Raw genomic sequence first — 18,374 nt, forward strand, 5'->3', positions numbered from 1 at the left:
TAGATTGGAACAAAATATTTTAAGGTTAAGTTACAGTCCTTCTGTAATTCAACTAATGATCAAATATTTACATTAGTCGCCTATTAGGCGACTAATGTGAAAATTGTGAAAAATTTTTTGGGCAAGGGGGAAATGTATTCATTTTTTTAGTTTTGAATCGTTGAACCAATAACACATGCAATCTTTCTCTTAGAAAATTGTTTCTTTTATTCTGATGGAGTCAGGGATTTGACTGTCTTAACAAGATCCTTGAAAAAACCGATAGGATAAAAACATTAGTAAAACTCATTATCACTAGAATAGTTAGATTCAGACTTGACGTCATTTAAATTAGATATGTTTGACATTGTTAATTTTAGTGCTAAATTAATGTTGTCTTTTAGTGGAGAATGTGATGTCCTTGATTCTGAAACAAAAGAAAACATTCAAAGATTTATTGAATCAAATCATATTACAGACAACTTCAGGTTTTGATTTTTTCTTCTTCATTAGTGAACGCTCGGAATTAAAATTATCTGAAAACACTAATGAATTATTTCTCACAAAATTATCTTCACATTCATGAGTAGAGGTGTTAATTTTGTCCTCACTTTGGATGCCAACATGTTCTCTATTCAAAACCAATTCTTGAGAATTCTGTTTTTCAGGAAAAATTGAAATCAACTCAGAATGAAAAGGCGTTAAAATTCTGTTTTCACTTGCCTTCTCATTTCGATTTTTTGACGTCTCCAAATGAAATTGTGGTATCATTTCAAGTGACTTGGATACACCACTGTCCAAAGGTTTAAAAGAAGAGTTCATCTCTATAGCTCTAGAACAACTTTCAATGACTGCTCGTAGGAGAGGATCATTTTTGTCTAATACAAATCGAGTTATTTCTATGTCATTTCCACTGACATACGGATTTATTTCAATTTTAGAATAAGAAACAGGGATCATGTTTATCCTCATCTCTTGATCTGTTTTTGTTGAGAGAGAATGCTTTTTGACAATTCCTATTAAAGATTTGTTTCTGTTCAATAACATCATATGATAGCCAATTGATTCACTAGTCCGTTTTTTATGCAATTTGGATGGTTTATCATACAAATTGAGTTCTTTACTGATACTATCTAAGGTACTGTTGAAAAGTAGGTGATACTCTTTAGAGGATTCAGTGAGACATTTCGAAATGAACTTTTGAAATTCTTCTTGAGTTGTCCTTCCAGTGAGATGTTTCTTAAGGAGAAGTCTCAAACTGCACTCCTCGCAACGATGCTGTAATCGGTAACATTCACGACAGTGTCTTTTTTTACCAGTGTGAACTTGTTTCCATTGTTTAGGTGCAATAATTGACATGTCACTGTAAGATTTGTGTAAACTGAAACCCAACTTTTCTGGAGGGCGTCTTTGTTCCCACGAAATATCCAATTTATCTTCATTGATGAAACAATTTGATTCGTTTTCATCAAGGTTCAGAAATGTCGCGCATTTTCTTAATGTTTTTTTTTGACTCATCTTTTGTCCGCTTGAAAAATGGAGGTTTTTCAATTGGGATGACATGGTTTGGGAATACTCATCTTTATATTTACATGTGTTTTCATTTTGGGTTAGGTTGTGATAAAAGGAGGCAAGGTTCAGTGAATCTAAGGAAAGAGCAGTTTGGTAAGAGTCAATGATAATTTCAAAATCATATCTCACCATTTTGTGTACTGTTGCGATCTAGAAATTGGGGCAGTGATTGTAAAATTAAGGCCAAACATTGCGCAACGTTATTATTTGGAGCACAGCAGAGAGCAGGTGTCAATCCCTCATTGTCAACAGCTAAAATGGATGCGCCTTTCTTGAGCAAATCTCTTGTTACATCTACCAAGCCATTTCTTGAAGAGATGTGGAGTGGCCTGTGGAAAATATTTTCACAATTCAATCTTATGAAGTAAAATGAATATACTGCTAGTGAATCAGAAATGTAACTCAATAACTACATTTTCTTTATAAGTCCTCCAAATATTACAACTGACAAAAACCTATAACAATATGACATTCAAATTCAGTTTACACGTCTGTCAACTAGATATCTTCCCTCTCCGAGATACCTTGATGATGTAAAAACGACAGGAAAGAAAACCAAAATTATTGGTCTTTAATTAAGAACCAGTACTCTATAATATTATGGTCATATAAAACATGTTTCATTGTGAATGTTGAGGACACCAACGTAACATCTTTCTACTCCCATTTACCCATACCTACCTACAACCTTTAAATATTGTCAGTAGTATTGCGTTTCGAAATGAAACCAGAGGATTTTTTGTCCAATTATTCTAAATTGATCGTTTGAGAAATATTGACAGAATTCAAAATAGAAGTATCAGATACAACGCTGAATTTCAAATAACTGCTTATATTCTGCATGAACCATTACCAACTTCAACAGTTGTCCTAAATGATGGCGAATTTAATTGAATATTATTTTTCATAAACTACACCTTATGAATATTATTTAAAATCTAAAACATTTGCCTGGATGTCATCAATATATAACAGGTTCCATCAGGAACACAAATAAAAATCACAGGCTGGGATGTTCATTTCTATATATTTCTATAGGTTAACTCGAAGATTCTCACGGGCACAGTACGATGCGTTGGTTTTTCAAGTTTAGCTCCGTGTTCTGTGTTTTTGATCCATTTCCACAACGTTTCGGCAAAGTCTTATTTGCCATCTTCTGGTGATGTATGAAGTTTAAAACTAGACTATATATATATATATATGATGAGCTGTTTTCTCGGGTTTCGCTCCGTGTTCTGTGTATTTTCTCCCCATAAGGATTATTTTCACAACGTTTCGGCAAAGTCTCATTTGCCATCTTCTGGTGATGTCTGGTTTTTTCAACTAGACTGATTAATTCGAACTCTGTGTCTCAATTTATAGGGATGGATGTTTCCCTTTACCTGCGTTGCTGCCACTACCTGTGTTTGCTCGACTACCTGTTTTGGTCTTATTACCTGAGCTGCCTCTCCTGTCTCTGTTATTGTACCTGTATTGTCATGTACCGAGTTTTGCCTCTGAAGTTGAGCAGTCTGATTGCTTGTGCGAAGTGATAAAACGGATCTCCATGTTGATGAAGATGGCAAATGAGACTTTGCCGAAACGTTGTGAAAATAATCCTTATGGGGAGAAAATACACAGAACACGGAGCGAAACCCGAGAAAACAGCTCATCATACTTTATCCGTGAGAATCTTCGAGTTAACATATATATATATATATATATATATATATATATATATATATATAATATATATATAATAAAAAAATCATAGTCGAGTGTGTAAGATGAAAAAAACAGCACATTCGAACGGAGTCTCCAACAGGAGCATCCAGCTTATTTGTGGTTTCAATTAACTTCAACTAAAACTGTAGAGTTGTTTCCCAAAATAGCGTCTTAACATCCTCACTATTCATGACAAAAGACACTAATGAATGTGTGTCAAATACTAGTTAAACCCAGTTCGCATTACATGTCACAGTGTTCTATAAATATTAGCAAAGATTTGATAGCCGAATATTTTATTACTTACGTTTTATTATCATTATTTGCAATACTGATAATAGTTTCTCCCTGGGGGTCTTCTAAAATTAATAAGGCAGTCTGGTTATGTTTTTTTAGGCACGCCCAATGTAGAGCAGTATTGCCAAGTTTATCACATGAGGCACGGTCAATGTTACAAGTCAACAAAAGTTCTGAAAAAGAAAATTAATGAGAAGAGAAGTATTATATGCAATTTCTTTAATGGGATGCTTTATAATCGATATATCAATCACCAAATTATCTAATCAAATTCAACTCACCAATAATTTGCGTTTGTCCATATTGTGCGGCAGCTATAAAAGGGGTTCGCCCTTCCTCATCTACCACCTGTACTTCTGCACCTTGCTCAATTAGATACCTGGCACATTCCATATGACCATGTAAAGCAGCTAAATGTAAAGGCGTTCTTCCTCTACAATCTTTGTAATGAACAACTTTGACACCAAAATAATTGACTAACAATTCTAGGCACTTGTCTGACCCTGAAAATCTGCAAAAAAAGTGGGTTGAATGAATAAACTATTTAAATAATTGCATAGTGATCAGAGGCGAATTATAATAAAACTATGAACATTAACGATATAAATATTTTCTGTACCAAGATTAATGTCAGCTTGAATCAAACATCAAATTCATTATTGGACCTGCATTTTTCTAAAGTTGAATTCAGTTTTCTGGAAATGTCATTTGAACTTTTGCTAGGATATAGTTCTGTTGATGTTGATGTATCAATCAAAGAAGTGCATGATTGCATAGATTGAAAAAGTAAAGTTTATACCATAAGAGCTCCTTACACTTTGGTTTTCTCGGGGTGCAATTAAACCCTACAAATACTTCTACTTCATATCGTATCAAGTATCACTGAATGTTATTTAAAATCTTAAACGTTGTCCTGGACATGAGCAACATACAAAGGGCAGTCTGGGTTTTTTTCCTGAAAATATCTTCTCCAAATTTGTCATTAACACCTACTGTACTAAACAGATTTCATATATTGTGTTCTACGTCTAGATGCGCTGTTTCTTTGACAGGTACAAAATTCTTGAAATTTTCTGTAATGTGTTCAAGAGTAGATTTTGAAATAGAAAATGTGTCACACGTTCTTGATATAACTGTATCACATTTACCATTAACATTAAAGAAATTTAAATAGATTTCATTTGTTGGACTTGAGAGCATATAGTAACTTAATTTCTTCAGTACTTGATTGGTTTTCACCGTCGTTCCAGCCAACTATAAAAATATAAAATTTTCCAGTATTTTGAAAAATTCAACACTCTCTATTTAGTGCAAGAACGATCATCTTAAAAAACTTTTGACAAGTTACCCCATCAACATTTGTATTTTCAAAATATTTACCTAACCTTCCTATAAACTGTGTCCATATATAGCGTAACGTGGTTGTCAGTGAGACCACCTGTAGGAATCAATAAAGTAAAATCCGCTTCAAATCTCAACTCAAAAGTCAAAATTAATTCTATTGAAGTATATTTGAGCAACCGATCTTTGGTTAATTCAATAAATTCAGTCAGTCCATTTATTCCAGTTCTTTCTATTTCAAAGTAGTCAACTCAGTTTGTTTGATGGTGAGTTCATGTAAAGTTTATTTTAAATGAAATAATATACTTTATAATTTATGAACCAGCTGTCACAGTCACTTTTCCACCTGATACCTTGTGAACTACATTAAAGAAAGATCTTGGACACAATGTATATGATTCATAAATTTTACATATAATGTAATATAAATTCGAGTTATTCATTGGGATCTCGTAAATGGTAAGAGATAGAGAGGAGAATGAATTATTGCAAAGTTACAAATTTATGGGTACTATACAGACTTAGGCGGCACCCTGTATGAAAATTCCATGAACATATTCCGATAGTCGATTGAAAGTTCCTGTAACGAATTTTGAAGAGATTTAGAATTTTTCTGCAGAGATACACCAAAAATAGAGATTAGTATTTATTCGTTTCCCCATATATCTTCAGAACCAAGAGCAAGAGTCAGTTTTTTGGTATCATTCATTAGTTTCCGAAAATAAACAACTCTAAATCTCTTACCGTTTACAAGATCCCTACACATAGCCTCGAATTTGAATAGCCTTGTATATTTAAAAATTACATAGTTTTTGATAATGTTTGTATTTCGTCATCCATGTAGTGGTTTTATGCCAGGTAGGTTAGGTGAAAGAGAAGGTAGCAGTCAGCATCTTCCGGTGCTGATTGCCATTCTGAATCTCCCCCATTTATTGAATTCACATGTAAAAATATAACTGAAAAATAATAAAGATCTTTATGATTACTATTATTAAAATATATGCTGTTGAAAAAATTTTTGACCACAATATTTATACGATTTAAGATAAACAATCTTACGGCACATTTATGTACCCTAACAAGTAAACACTGTGACGTGAATTATAACGCTCCGAAAACAAACCCAAATCTTGGGACTTTCGAGCACTTTCAATTTCATAAGTGATATACTAGAGAAGGAAATAAGTGAGTGAAATTGATTGGAACTAAGTTTGAAAGAACAGAGTGAATAGAACGACTATAATAAAATAAACATTGTACTGAGAAGTGGGTGACCTCTGAGAAGTCGATTCGGGAAACCTTCTTATCGCGGTACATAAAGACAATACAGAGTCGGATTTAGGAAACATCAAAATGAGTAGCGACGAAGAATCGATGACAGATGGAGGGAAAAGGAAAAAAGATACTGGAAAGTTACCAGATATATTCTCTAAAAGCAGAAAAATTAACAGAACACCTGAAAGAAAGAAAAAAGAAGAAGACGACAAATTAGAAACTATCATCACAATGATTCAAGAAATGAAAACGGATATGAAAAAGAAACTCAAACAAATAAGGGAAGAACAAAAAGAATATAGAAATGAAATGATAAAAATCAAAACGGACAATGACATACTGAAAAATGAAATTAAAAACTGAAAGAAGAAATTAAAACAATCAATAGCAAACTTGACAAAATAGATAGAGAAACGAGAAGAAATAATGTGGTTATACAAGGACTACCAATCACAACAAATGATGAAGAGGAGTTGAAAGAAAGAATGACTAAATTCATTAAAAATAGTATGGACATCGATTTAAAAATAAGAAATGCCAGAAAAATAGGTGATAAAATATGTCAACTACAAATGGAAAACTCAAACGAAAAACAGAAAGTGATGAAAAATAAAAACAAACTCAGCAGGATCAATGAATACAAGGTATATGTAAATGATGATATGTCAAAAGAACAAAGAGAAATAGAAAAAAAGATACGAAATCAAGCTAAAGAAGAAAGAAAAGAAGGAAAACATGTGAAAATTGGATATAGAAAACTAGAGATAGATGGAGAAAAATGGTACTGGAACCTAGAAAGAAACGAACTAGAAAAAGAAAAGAAAACACCAATCAATACAAAAAACTGATAATGAACACAGGAAACATAGATCGAACAAAGAAGAAAACGGCAAGGAATTCGGATTACGATATTAGGAAAAATGAAATGATAACGAGAAATGGCAATAAAAATAATAAAAAATGCATGGTTACTTGGAAAGTGGAACACTAGAAGCTTCAATGGAAAAGAAATTGAAATAGTAGAAGAATTTGAAAGGAACAAATTGAAAATACTAGCAATAACCGAAACGAAAAAAAAAGGGACAGGACAAATACTATTACAGAACGGACACATATTAGTATATAGCGGAGTACAAATAAAACAAAGGGCATCAGCTGGAGTTGGATTAATAATACATAAAGACTTAACCGAGAAAATTAGAAAATGGGAAGCTATAAATGACAGAATAATAACCATAGAAATAGAAAAACAAAATAAAGAAGTGAGTACAATAATAGCAATATACGGACCAGATGAAAATGAAAGAAAAATTGACAGAAATAATCAAAAATGCAAGAGGAACAATAATAGTTATGGGAGATTTTAATAGCAGAGTGGGAAAACAGGACCATATATACAAAACAATGGTAGGAAAATATGGAGAACAAACCAGAAATGACAATGGAAAGAGAATGCTTCAATACTGTCAATTACAAAACCTGATCATTACAAATACATTTTACCAACACAAAAACATACATAAATTCACAAGAGTACAAGAAAGCAGAGGAGAAAAATCAATAATTGATTACATTCTGGTACAGAAAGAAAATAGGAACAATGTTCTAGATGTTAGAGTTCGAAGGGGAGCAGAAATACACAGTGATCATTTCCTATTGACAATAAAAATCAAAGGAGACGCAACAGAAAAGAAACAAGAAACGGTGACTAAGAAAGGTGAACACATCACGATCAGATCATATAAAATGAGAGACACAACTGTAGCTACTAGATATAAAGATATTACCAACGAAAAACTTGAAAACAAATACAACGACATTGAGAAAGCAGAATTACAAGAAGCGTGGAACATTTTTAGAAATGTTATCATAGAAACAGCTATCAGTACATGTGGCACCTACAAAACAAATAATAATAGAAAACAGACATCATGGTGGAACGATGACATAAAGGAGGCTATAAAAGAAAAAAAAATACAATGGAAGAAATACTTGAACAATAATACAACAGAACAGTATGAAAAATATAAAAACCGAAGAAAACAAGTAAAAACATTAGTTAATAAAGCAAAAGAAATGTCATGGATTGAATTCGGTAATAAACTAGAAGAAGACAGTAAAAGTAACCAAAAACTATTCTACAAAGCACTAAAATCCATGAGATCAGATAAACCCGTAAAAGACATACAAATCAAGAATTCAAAAGGTGAAATAATTACAAACGAAATAGATATAATGAAGAGATGGAAAGAATATTTCCAGACACTACTAGGACAAGGAAATGAAGAAGGATCAATAGAAACAACAGAAAGGAACCAGTTAAACGAAAGCGAACCATTGATAGAGAGAGAGAGAGAGAGAGAGAGAGAATATGCTTTATTGTATACATGATAAATCATGGTTACAAAGCTTAAAAATAGTACAAAATAATACATATAAAATATTAAAATCAGTACAAGGTGTGTGTACACACACACCAACAGACACACACATGCATAGTACATACATTAAACACAATAAAGTCCTAAGCCTGAGTCAATTTTTACAAGAGAGAAAATATATATATATATATTTATGTATATCAATCTGGATAACAATGTGTGAAATTATGAATCATATACCTAAACCACAATATCGCTTTACGAATATTTAAAAATGAATTATTACTAAGAATTTTGGAGTATGAATAGTACAACTATGATAGCGTGTCACTGAAATATTCCTCAAGGTGGTAATACGGTCTAACAACCAAAATATTTTTTACAGCTTTTCTGAACTGCTTAAGAGGTATAATGTCTTTAATTTCATCAGGTAAATGATTGAATATTTTGCATCCATTGTAAATGAATGAATCTTTAAATAAAGTGGAAGTCGGTCTCGGAAGTTTAATATTATTGTCTTGTCTAGTAGTGTAATGAACTTGGGGTGACCCAAATCTGTTAATATGTTTCTTTATTAATGTAACAGTTTCAAAAATGTATAAAGCCATTACTGTTAGAATTCCGAATTGTTTGAATAAAGGTTTGCAAGAGTCGCGATAATTAGCTTTGGACATATATCGTATAGCACGTTTCTGTAAAACCAGAATACTATTAAAGAGATAACTACTGCAGCTTCCCCAGAATGCAATACCGTAGCGCAAGCGGGATTCGATTAAAGAATAATAAATCAATTTTGCCGAATGCAAGAATTAGATGAAGTAATTAAAACATTGAAGAATGGGAAAGCACCAGGAGAGGACAAAATAACATCAGAAATGATGAAAAACTTAGGAGAAACTGGAAGAAAGAGCCTACTAGAAATAATCAATAAGGCATGGAAAAAAGAAACTATATTAGAGGAATGGGGAACAGCTCTAATAACACCGATACATAAAAAAGAAACTACAAAAATTGCAATAATTATAGAGGGATTACGCTACTGAATACCATAACAAAAATAATAGAAAGAATAATTAACAACAAACTCAGGAATAAAATAGAGTCACAACTCTCAGAACCACAAAGTGGGTTCAGGCCCACTTTGAAATATCGATGAAAAAACCATAAATATGATTAAAAACATATATAGAAATAATAGAAATTATGTTATCAGGAACAACATGAAATCAGAAGGTTTCAAAACAAAAGAAGGTTTGAGGCAAGGTGGATCATTGAGCCCAATGCTTTTTAACATTTTCATGGACAACATCATCAAGGAATGTAATAGAAATAGCAAAAAAATGTGCATTGGATACAAAAATATGCAAAGAGTAGAGATAGCTGAGGGAGCATTTGCCGATGACATAATGCTGACAGCTGAAAATGAAGAACGATTACAACATAATATAAAAATATGGAATGAAACACTGAAGAGAAAACAAATGAGAATAAACAAAGATAAAACCAAGGTGATGACCATAGGAGGAGAAGAAATAAATATAATGATAGATGATAAAAAAATAGAACAAGTAAAAGATTTCAAATATCTAGGCGTAACAATAGACGAAAAAGGAAGACAAGAAGCAGAAATTAACAAAAGAATCGAGAAAACCATAAAATTGTACTATACAATGAATAAGAACTTCATCAATAAAAGAGAAATTTCAAGACAGACAAAACTACAAATATCCAAAACAATATAAAGGCCAGTATTAACATATGGATGTGAATCTTGGATATTAACAAAAAAAATCAAAAGTAGAATGCAAGCAACAGAAATGAAATACCTGAGGAGAATTATAGGAGTGACAAGGAGAGATAAGATAAGAAATACACAAATAAGAGAAGAACTAGACATAGAAGACATTATTTCATTTATAGAACAAAAACAATTAGGATGGTGAGGACACATACAGAGAATGCCAAACAATAGACCTGTGAAACAAATCTATGAAGCGAAAACACAAAACAAGAGAAGAAGAGGAAGACCTGAAAAAACCTGGAACGACATGATAGGAAAGATTCTACAAGGAAAGGAATGGAAAAAGTTCATAAAGCAACAATAAAATGATAACCCGACACCCTGAGGGTAAAAGGGTTCAAGATTATATATATATATATATATATATATATATATATATATATATATATATATATGTGAGGTAATTGACATCCTCCAAACTGTAATGGGATTATTCCAATGTGACTTACGTAGCACAGTGAACAGGTGAAAATGAATTTTCCTCCAATTCCTTAAAAATATTCTTGTCTAATAAGTACTCCACACAATTCGCATAACCTACAAAATACAAAATTAGAACCAAAAAAAAAATATCTGTAGACACATTTACCATTATAACATGCCAATGTAAAGCAGTACATTGTTGATTATCTTTCGCTTTTACCTCATTTTCTGTCATGTAGTCCAATATCATTTGCATGCAAACAAAGTGGCCGCAAGCTGCTGCAAGGTGAAGCACAGTCTTCCCGTTGACATCTGTAGTCTGTACTTTAGCATTATTCGATAAAAGGAGTTGTACAACCCCATCATGCCCATTGACTACCTAAATAAATGACAGGAATGAGATAGGTACCCGAAAAGTAATTAATAAAATGACACTTACAGCTCTGAAAAGGCAAGAATGTTCATCGGTATCTACAATATTGGGATCAGCCCCACATTTCAATAATGTTTGAACACAATCAATATGGTTCCCAGAAACTGATAACATTAGGGCAGTCCGATGTTGTCTGAAATGTTAATACCGGTCAGTAACATATCGAAAAATTAAAAAAAAAAATTGATACACTCCATTGATGTAATCATAAATTGAAACACATAATTTCCACATTATTATATTAAAAAAATCTTCAAGGTAAAACTATGAAAACAAGGAGAAAGGTCATCTCAGAAACATAAGAAACGTACCTCATAGTAAAACATATATATGTATACTCTATACAAAACTAAAAGTATCTTCTATGCCATAAGAACAAGTCAAGTTTTAATTATTTACTAAAAGAAAGAAAAACCTGTTTATGTTTGTAACTGTACTGATTCAAAAGTGACAATCATAATTCCCTATTTGTTAATTAAATATAACAACTTCCTATTGAAAACACTTTCCCAACACCAGAACAAAATTACGGTCGCTCGACGCGCGTTTCGCTAACCAAGTTAGCGTCCTGAGGAGATCATTATGATTGATAATGACTGACAATGACCTCCTGAGGACGCTAATTTGGTTAGCGAAACGCGCGTCGAGAAACCGTAATTTTGTTCTGGTGTTTGGAAAGTGTTTTCAATAGATTCATTTAACGCCAGATTTTCCAGTACGAACTGGAACTTGTTATTATTGTAATTAATATTAACGAGGTTACATAGAATTCCTATTATTTCAATAGCACATTTTACTGCTCCGCAGCACGAACAAACATAATATCGCATTCTCCAATTAAATATATGTGTGAAAACTACAACTCAATATGCAGCTTTTGCGATATTAATACTTGCTCGGCGAATCATATAAAAAAAGTTGCAATGGCATTCTTGAGATATCAAAACTGTTTTTTCTTTTTTTGTGTTGTGAGAGAGTCAGTTATTATAACCACTCTTACCAAGTAGCGCAATGAATAGTTATACTATCAGTTTTTTCTTTTGTTTTAATTTTCTTTCTTTTGTTTTCTATTCGAAGTTATATATCATTGTTATGTTATATTCATATAGCATGTCAAGAATGAACATGATTTGTTAATTTATTTTATCTATTATCAGTACTGATTTATTTAATTATGTCCTGTAATTGGTTGTTACCTGTTGGGCAATAAATGATATTATTATTATTATTATTAATTGCAGCAAGATGTATTTTTCAGATAGACCAATAGTCAAATATTTCTTGTGATGAAAAATTGAAAATTCCCGAAAATTGCATTTTTTCAATATAAGAAATTAATAATTTTACTATCAACTTCATTCAATATAATATTGAAATTCAATTAACAGATATATCAGAATAATCATGGTCATCCCCTGATGTCATCTATGTGATGTCATCTATGTCGAAGATGTCATCTATGTGATCGGCAGAAAACTCAAACCTTGTTTATCCAAAATAAACAAGCTTTATTAGGGTGATATGGCGAAGCCAAACTTCAATGTCGACTGCCAAATGAGAAATCGCAGCTTCCACTGCAAGGTGACTAGATGGAACCATAGCCCAAGAAAAACATTTCTTATCCAACAACAGACAGCACTTTTTGAACCTACCAAAGGTCTCATCAGTGGTAGTAGACTGAACCACGAAGGCAGTTTTTTGACTCATCTGGTATTAAAGAATAATGTAGAACTATTGAAATCTGCTGTCATCTAGTTGCTTCGCAGTGAAAGCTGCGAAGAGTCACAGAAAGCAATTTGTCTTAGGCGTTCGATTTTTTTTTATTATGTATATTATTATCTCCAAAAACATTACATGTTTATATATTGAAAACACTTTTCCAACACCAGGACAGAATGCGGTCTCTCGACGCGTGTTTCGCTAACCAAGTTAGGGTCCTCAGGAAATCATTATGACTAAATTTCACTACTATGTTAGTGTTTCTATATGCTGATGGCCTAACTACTACGTTTTAGTAGTACCTAACTACTACTGGTTAGTAGTACCCAACTACTACCTGTTATTGTTCCTATCCTAAACCCTCTTTTTTCAATACCTCTAATTTGTTATGTATTTTTTTATATGACTATACCCTGCATTTTGTCCCTAATATTCATCTGTTTCTTTTATTTAGAATTCCTACGTATATGACCAAACAAAGGGGTGTTCAAAATAGAACCTTTGTCGGCATTCATGGAATGCATTCCACACTTTTCGATTTCCAAGCTTTCAAAGGTATCCAGAAAACCTGTTGTTATGTACCGGTCTCAACAATTTCAAACATTTCTCACTTATTCTGTGATCGTTCTCTATGGCATGTTGAGCGATACTAGATTTCTCAGGTCTACGAAACCAATACTGCGAAACATATTCCTTGTAGCGAGCTAATATAGTCCGTTTGGTTTGAACACCATATTTTCTATCACAATCCTCGCAGCTTATTTCGTAAATCCCAGACTTTTCTTTTTCTAACGTCTTGTCATTCGGGCTGCCCAACACTTGTTGAAGTGTACATGCAGTTTTGAAAGCTACTCTAATATTTAATTTTTTGAATGTTCGGACCAACCCCTTGGTGCATTTGGGTTCATATGAATTCTGAATCTTCTTCTTTTCAAAAAGTCGAGACTTTATGAAGATTCTCCCTAAATTTTTGTGTTCTAATTAATTTAGCCACTATGTTTAATGGATACCCCTAACAACTTTTTTTTCAATCTCATACCTTTTTTTGCTCCAGGGAAAATGTGAGCAGTCTATGAACAAGAAATTGTAATCCCGCCATTTTTGTTGTGCGCAATTATGGGAGCTGTCAGGGATATACCTGAAAGTGCTCGTATTCTTTCTATATACATCAAACTCTAGGCCTTATCGACATTTTTAATAACTAGTACATCCAGGAATGGTAGTTCTTCGTCATTTTCAATTTCATACGTGAATTTTATATTTGAAAATCTGTTGTTGAGGCAAAGTACAAAATCCTCTACTTTACTCGTATTCGTATTGAAAATGGCAAATACATCATCCACGTATAGGATCCAGGTTCGTAAAAAGTAATCCAACTCTTTCCTTTCTTCCATTTCAAATCTACTCGTGAAGATATTAGCCATGAAAGGAGACAAAGGTTTTCCCATTGCCGGAAGTACCTTTGTTCCATGCAACTATCAAATTACATGTTTACATATTTTGACTAACCAATAGTTTTCCATTAGTTTTTAGGAATCGCTATATAAATATAGTTTACGATATATTTATTAATGCATTAAAAGCATTTTTTATTATTTCTTTGTTCTTATTATTATCTGAAAAGAAGATATCAATTCAAGTTTTGGTAAGACTCTTTACTTTTTGTCAAACTGACAATGCTATAAGCTACTTCAATTGATATTTCCTAAAAATGTGTGAATACATATAGTTGATTCTCCCCTTCAATATAGAAAAACAATGAAACTGTTGAAAGTTATTAATTTCACAAAAATTAGTGCAATTTTCAACATCAATATACACCTTTAGCATCAAAACAAAGAAAGAAATGTACGCACTGAATGTGACCTTCTCTTGTCGCTAATATTAGCGGATTCATACAAAAGCTTAATAGATCAAAAAAACGTTTTCGACTATAATAACTCAAGTAAAATCTTTCAACTAAAGTTCTTTGAATTTTCTGTCAAATTATTCAATCAAAAAAATCATGGATTTGTAGACATTTTAACATATTAAACTAGGTGCACATGGGATATCACGCTTGAGTAAACATAGTTTGTACAATAACTATTTACTCTTAATTTCTTGAGTAAAATTATGAAAAGACAAATACTTATATAGGAAAAATATACTGACCTATCAAGCATATTAACCACGTTTTGGTCTTCACTATTATGCAACAACATAGTCAAACATTGAGAATGACCATTTTTGGCACTGTAGTGAACTGGTGTCATAAAGTTAATATTATCTGCTAAGGCAACTTTGGCACCAAAACGAAGTAAGAAATGTACACACTGAACATGACCTTCTCTTGCTGCTAATACTAGCGGAGTTATACCCTGATTCGTCCTAACATTTACATCCTCACAATGTGGCATTATCATCCTAAGAATTTCTATGTTACCAAGTTTTGCCTGTGAAAATTAAAAGAAATTGGTTTAGAAACTTTTGAAAAATAATTCAACTTACTGCTAAATGCAGGGGCATAATATCAACTGAACATTTATTGATCATTCTTTTTATTCCATCGATATTTTGGCACTTTTGTTCTTGCAACTTTTGTTCATTATCTAAGAGCATTTGCACGCCTTCAACATTTCCACCAGCGATTGCATAGTGTAGAGGAGTGAACCCTGGGAGAAATCAATAGTTTATGATAGCTGACTTTCTGAAAATGTTTCTTTCAAGCATATTAGTAAGGTTAGAATAAAAATTCGATTACAATCCATTGTACTAGATTCAAGTGTTTTTATTCTTGGCATTTGCTTCATGAATCTGAAAGTGATTTTATGTTGCAGTTATGGAGTTGAAATTTTATATTTTCTTTATAACTAAAGTCAATGTGAAATTCTAAGTTTACAACAATAAACTTCCAGTTGTATCAACTGAATGTATCAATTTAGAGGAAGGAAGGAGTAAAGACACGCCCGAAGAAGCCATTGTATGGCGAAACACGTGTTGCGTTTTTGTAAAACTGTTTAGTGAAAATTTCACAATGAAGTGGTTTTTGAATACATTTAAGGAAGCATTCTGGAATCCTAATAGTAATATCAATCCTCAAAATTTCATGTAAAAGGACCTTACATGTAGGCACCATTCAAATTTAAATTCTCTCCATTATTTTTCATAACATTTTATTCATATTCTGAAAAATTACTTTTAAATAGAATATTGAATTTTAAACAGTCGTGGATATTACTCAACCCATTAAAGCATGTTTAATTGTTATCAAAAATATATTTTCTTGATAGTTTGTACTGAAACCTCTAGCGTTCTCAGGAGATCATTATGATATCCTGAGGACGCTAACTTGGTTAGGGAAACGCCCGTCGAGAGAGCGAAATTTTTATTTTGGTGTTGGAAAGTGTTTTCACCAGAAAGTATCTTTACTCTGCAAATAGTTAAAGGGTTAAGGTCAACGCGGAAGAAATTTTTCATTTCTTTCTTCAGAATTTTCAAAAAAGAATGCAAATAACCATATGGTGCAATCAACTGACTCGATGGAAAGTTTAGAGAAGAAGAAAATGTTATATAATATATACCTTTTCATCGGTGGGGAAGCTGCTATAGATTAATAAATATGTGAAAAAAACTTGCATGGACATAATCGAGCGTGTCAGATATTGCTACCATCAATGTCCTACGTATTTTAAATAATGTTGATATGTTAATCTGATCGTTTGCATGATGTGGGTGGTTGAACGTAAGGGTTGAAAATGAAAAAAAAAATTAATCGAGCGCGAGATTTTCTAAGGGGTGTTGAGTGCACCAAAAAAAAGATCTCATTCAATAATCTGAAGATTTCTATCTGACGCAAACTCGCGGCCATTATTATAATGTGCAAAAAAAATCGTCATTTTGAAATACTCAAGCGCGTCAGATTACGATATATATGGTTCATCTTTATGTTTAGGACGTGCTATCTCATAATCTGACGATTATCTAGAGGGATTCGCCTAATCTGACAAAAAAATATTTTTAAATTTTTTTTTTAATTATTGAAGTTAATTATTTGAAAAGCTCAGGGAAGAGCATGCAAATAAATAAGTGTATGTTTTTTAAGTAGAATACTTTTATTTATAAAAAGAAAATTTAAAAAAATGCTCAAAAAATTTTAATTTTTTATAATCAATTGATAAATTAATGAAGAAAAGAGAAATGCATTTTTCTACGTTTTTTTACCACTTCTATTTGTAACTAACGTTACTGCAGTTACAATATACAGAGTGTAACAACAAAAACTTAACAGAACCGTTTTTGAATATAAAAAGTAAGATTTTTAAAAAAGCTCGGACACGTCAATTTCTAATTAAAGGGGGACACCTTTCAGACAAATCAGATTTTTTGTAGTGCGCACACCCTCGGAGGGGTGCGTCCGACGACCCTTATTTAGATAGGGAAAGTAGGTCAAGTGGCACCTTGTTTTAAAGGTCTTTCGAATACCTTTACAACTCTGTTAAAAAAAAATTGAAGTTAAAATTGCCATGTTAATAATACATTAGACAGACCACTTGGTAACTTGTATGCCTAAATAAAAAATTTTTCAAGCAGTTCTTCTTATAAGTTTTTTGTTAAATAAAATCCCTTTTTTAAAATCAATACCCACTCCTCTTCTTCCAGTTTTCATTAGTACATTGTTCGATTGTTTTGTTTAAACGGGTTGTGTATTGTTATTTGCTTAAAAATGCCTTACACTACTGCTGAAAGGGTTTCAGTTATTGCTTTATTTTTTGGCAAAATGCTAATAGAACATCAATTTTATTTAACGAGCAAAACCCTGGTAAACACCTAAGCAGAAATCACGTTCTGGATTTGGTCACAAAATTCAGAAAGACAGGTTCGGTTTTAAATAAGAAAAGAAATGTTCAGAGAAGGGTAGTGAATGACGATAATGCGATTGGAGTGATTGGTCAAGTCATCGTCAATCCCAGGTTAAGTACCAGAGGTTTATCAGCAATGGCCGGAATAAGCCATATGAGCGCATGGAGAATTCTTAAAAACCACAAATTCCATCCTTACAAAATTAAACTTGTTCATAAACTCAATGAGGATGATTTTGACCGAAGACAGGATCTTTGTGAGGGCATGAGTGAGAGATTAATGCAAAATCCCGAGCTGCTTCATAACATCTGTTTTTCGGACGAAAGCTCATTTTATTTAAATGGTTGCGTGAACCGTCACAATTGCCGTTATTGGTCGGATGAAAACCCAAGACAATACGCAGAAATACATACCCAACATCCCCAAAAGTTGAATGTCTGGGCCGGAATATTAGACAATCATATCCATTTTTCATTGATGGAAATTTAACCGGCGATTCTTATTTACAACTTCTTGAAGAGGCAATACAACCTCGTATAGTTGAAATAATTGAACAGGATCCAAGATGTCAAGATGAATTTATCCATTTTCAACAAGACGGTGCACC

The 18,374-nt window shown here is 32.4% G+C and overlaps 1 protein-coding gene across 1 annotated transcript in view; it reads right to left on the bottom strand.

Annotated features, from left to right (window-relative positions):
* Nucleotides 1-420: 420 nt before the first annotated feature.
* LOC111503469 (uncharacterized) overlaps nucleotides 421-18,374 on the bottom strand; it is a 32,576-nt gene continuing 14,622 nt past the window's right edge. The window contains 10 exon segments of the mRNA XM_023157763.2: nucleotides 421-1,625; nucleotides 1,681-1,880; nucleotides 3,563-3,725; nucleotides 3,834-4,063; nucleotides 10,800-10,887; nucleotides 10,940-10,951; nucleotides 10,954-11,152; nucleotides 11,213-11,339; nucleotides 15,080-15,360; nucleotides 15,416-15,579. Coding sequence (XP_023013531.2) covers nucleotides 442-1,625; nucleotides 1,681-1,880; nucleotides 3,563-3,725; nucleotides 3,834-4,063; nucleotides 10,800-10,887; nucleotides 10,940-10,951; nucleotides 10,954-11,152; nucleotides 11,213-11,339; nucleotides 15,080-15,360; nucleotides 15,416-15,579 — 2,648 coding nt within the window. The 3' untranslated portion in view covers nucleotides 421-441.

The sequence above is a fragment of the Leptinotarsa decemlineata genome, unplaced genomic scaffold (assembly GCF_025532065.1).
Source record: "Leptinotarsa decemlineata unplaced genomic scaffold, Ldec_3_MD MMD2_tig00026354_RagTag_RagTag, whole genome shotgun sequence".
Taxonomy (NCBI): Eukaryota; Metazoa; Arthropoda; class Insecta; order Coleoptera; family Chrysomelidae; genus Leptinotarsa; species Leptinotarsa decemlineata.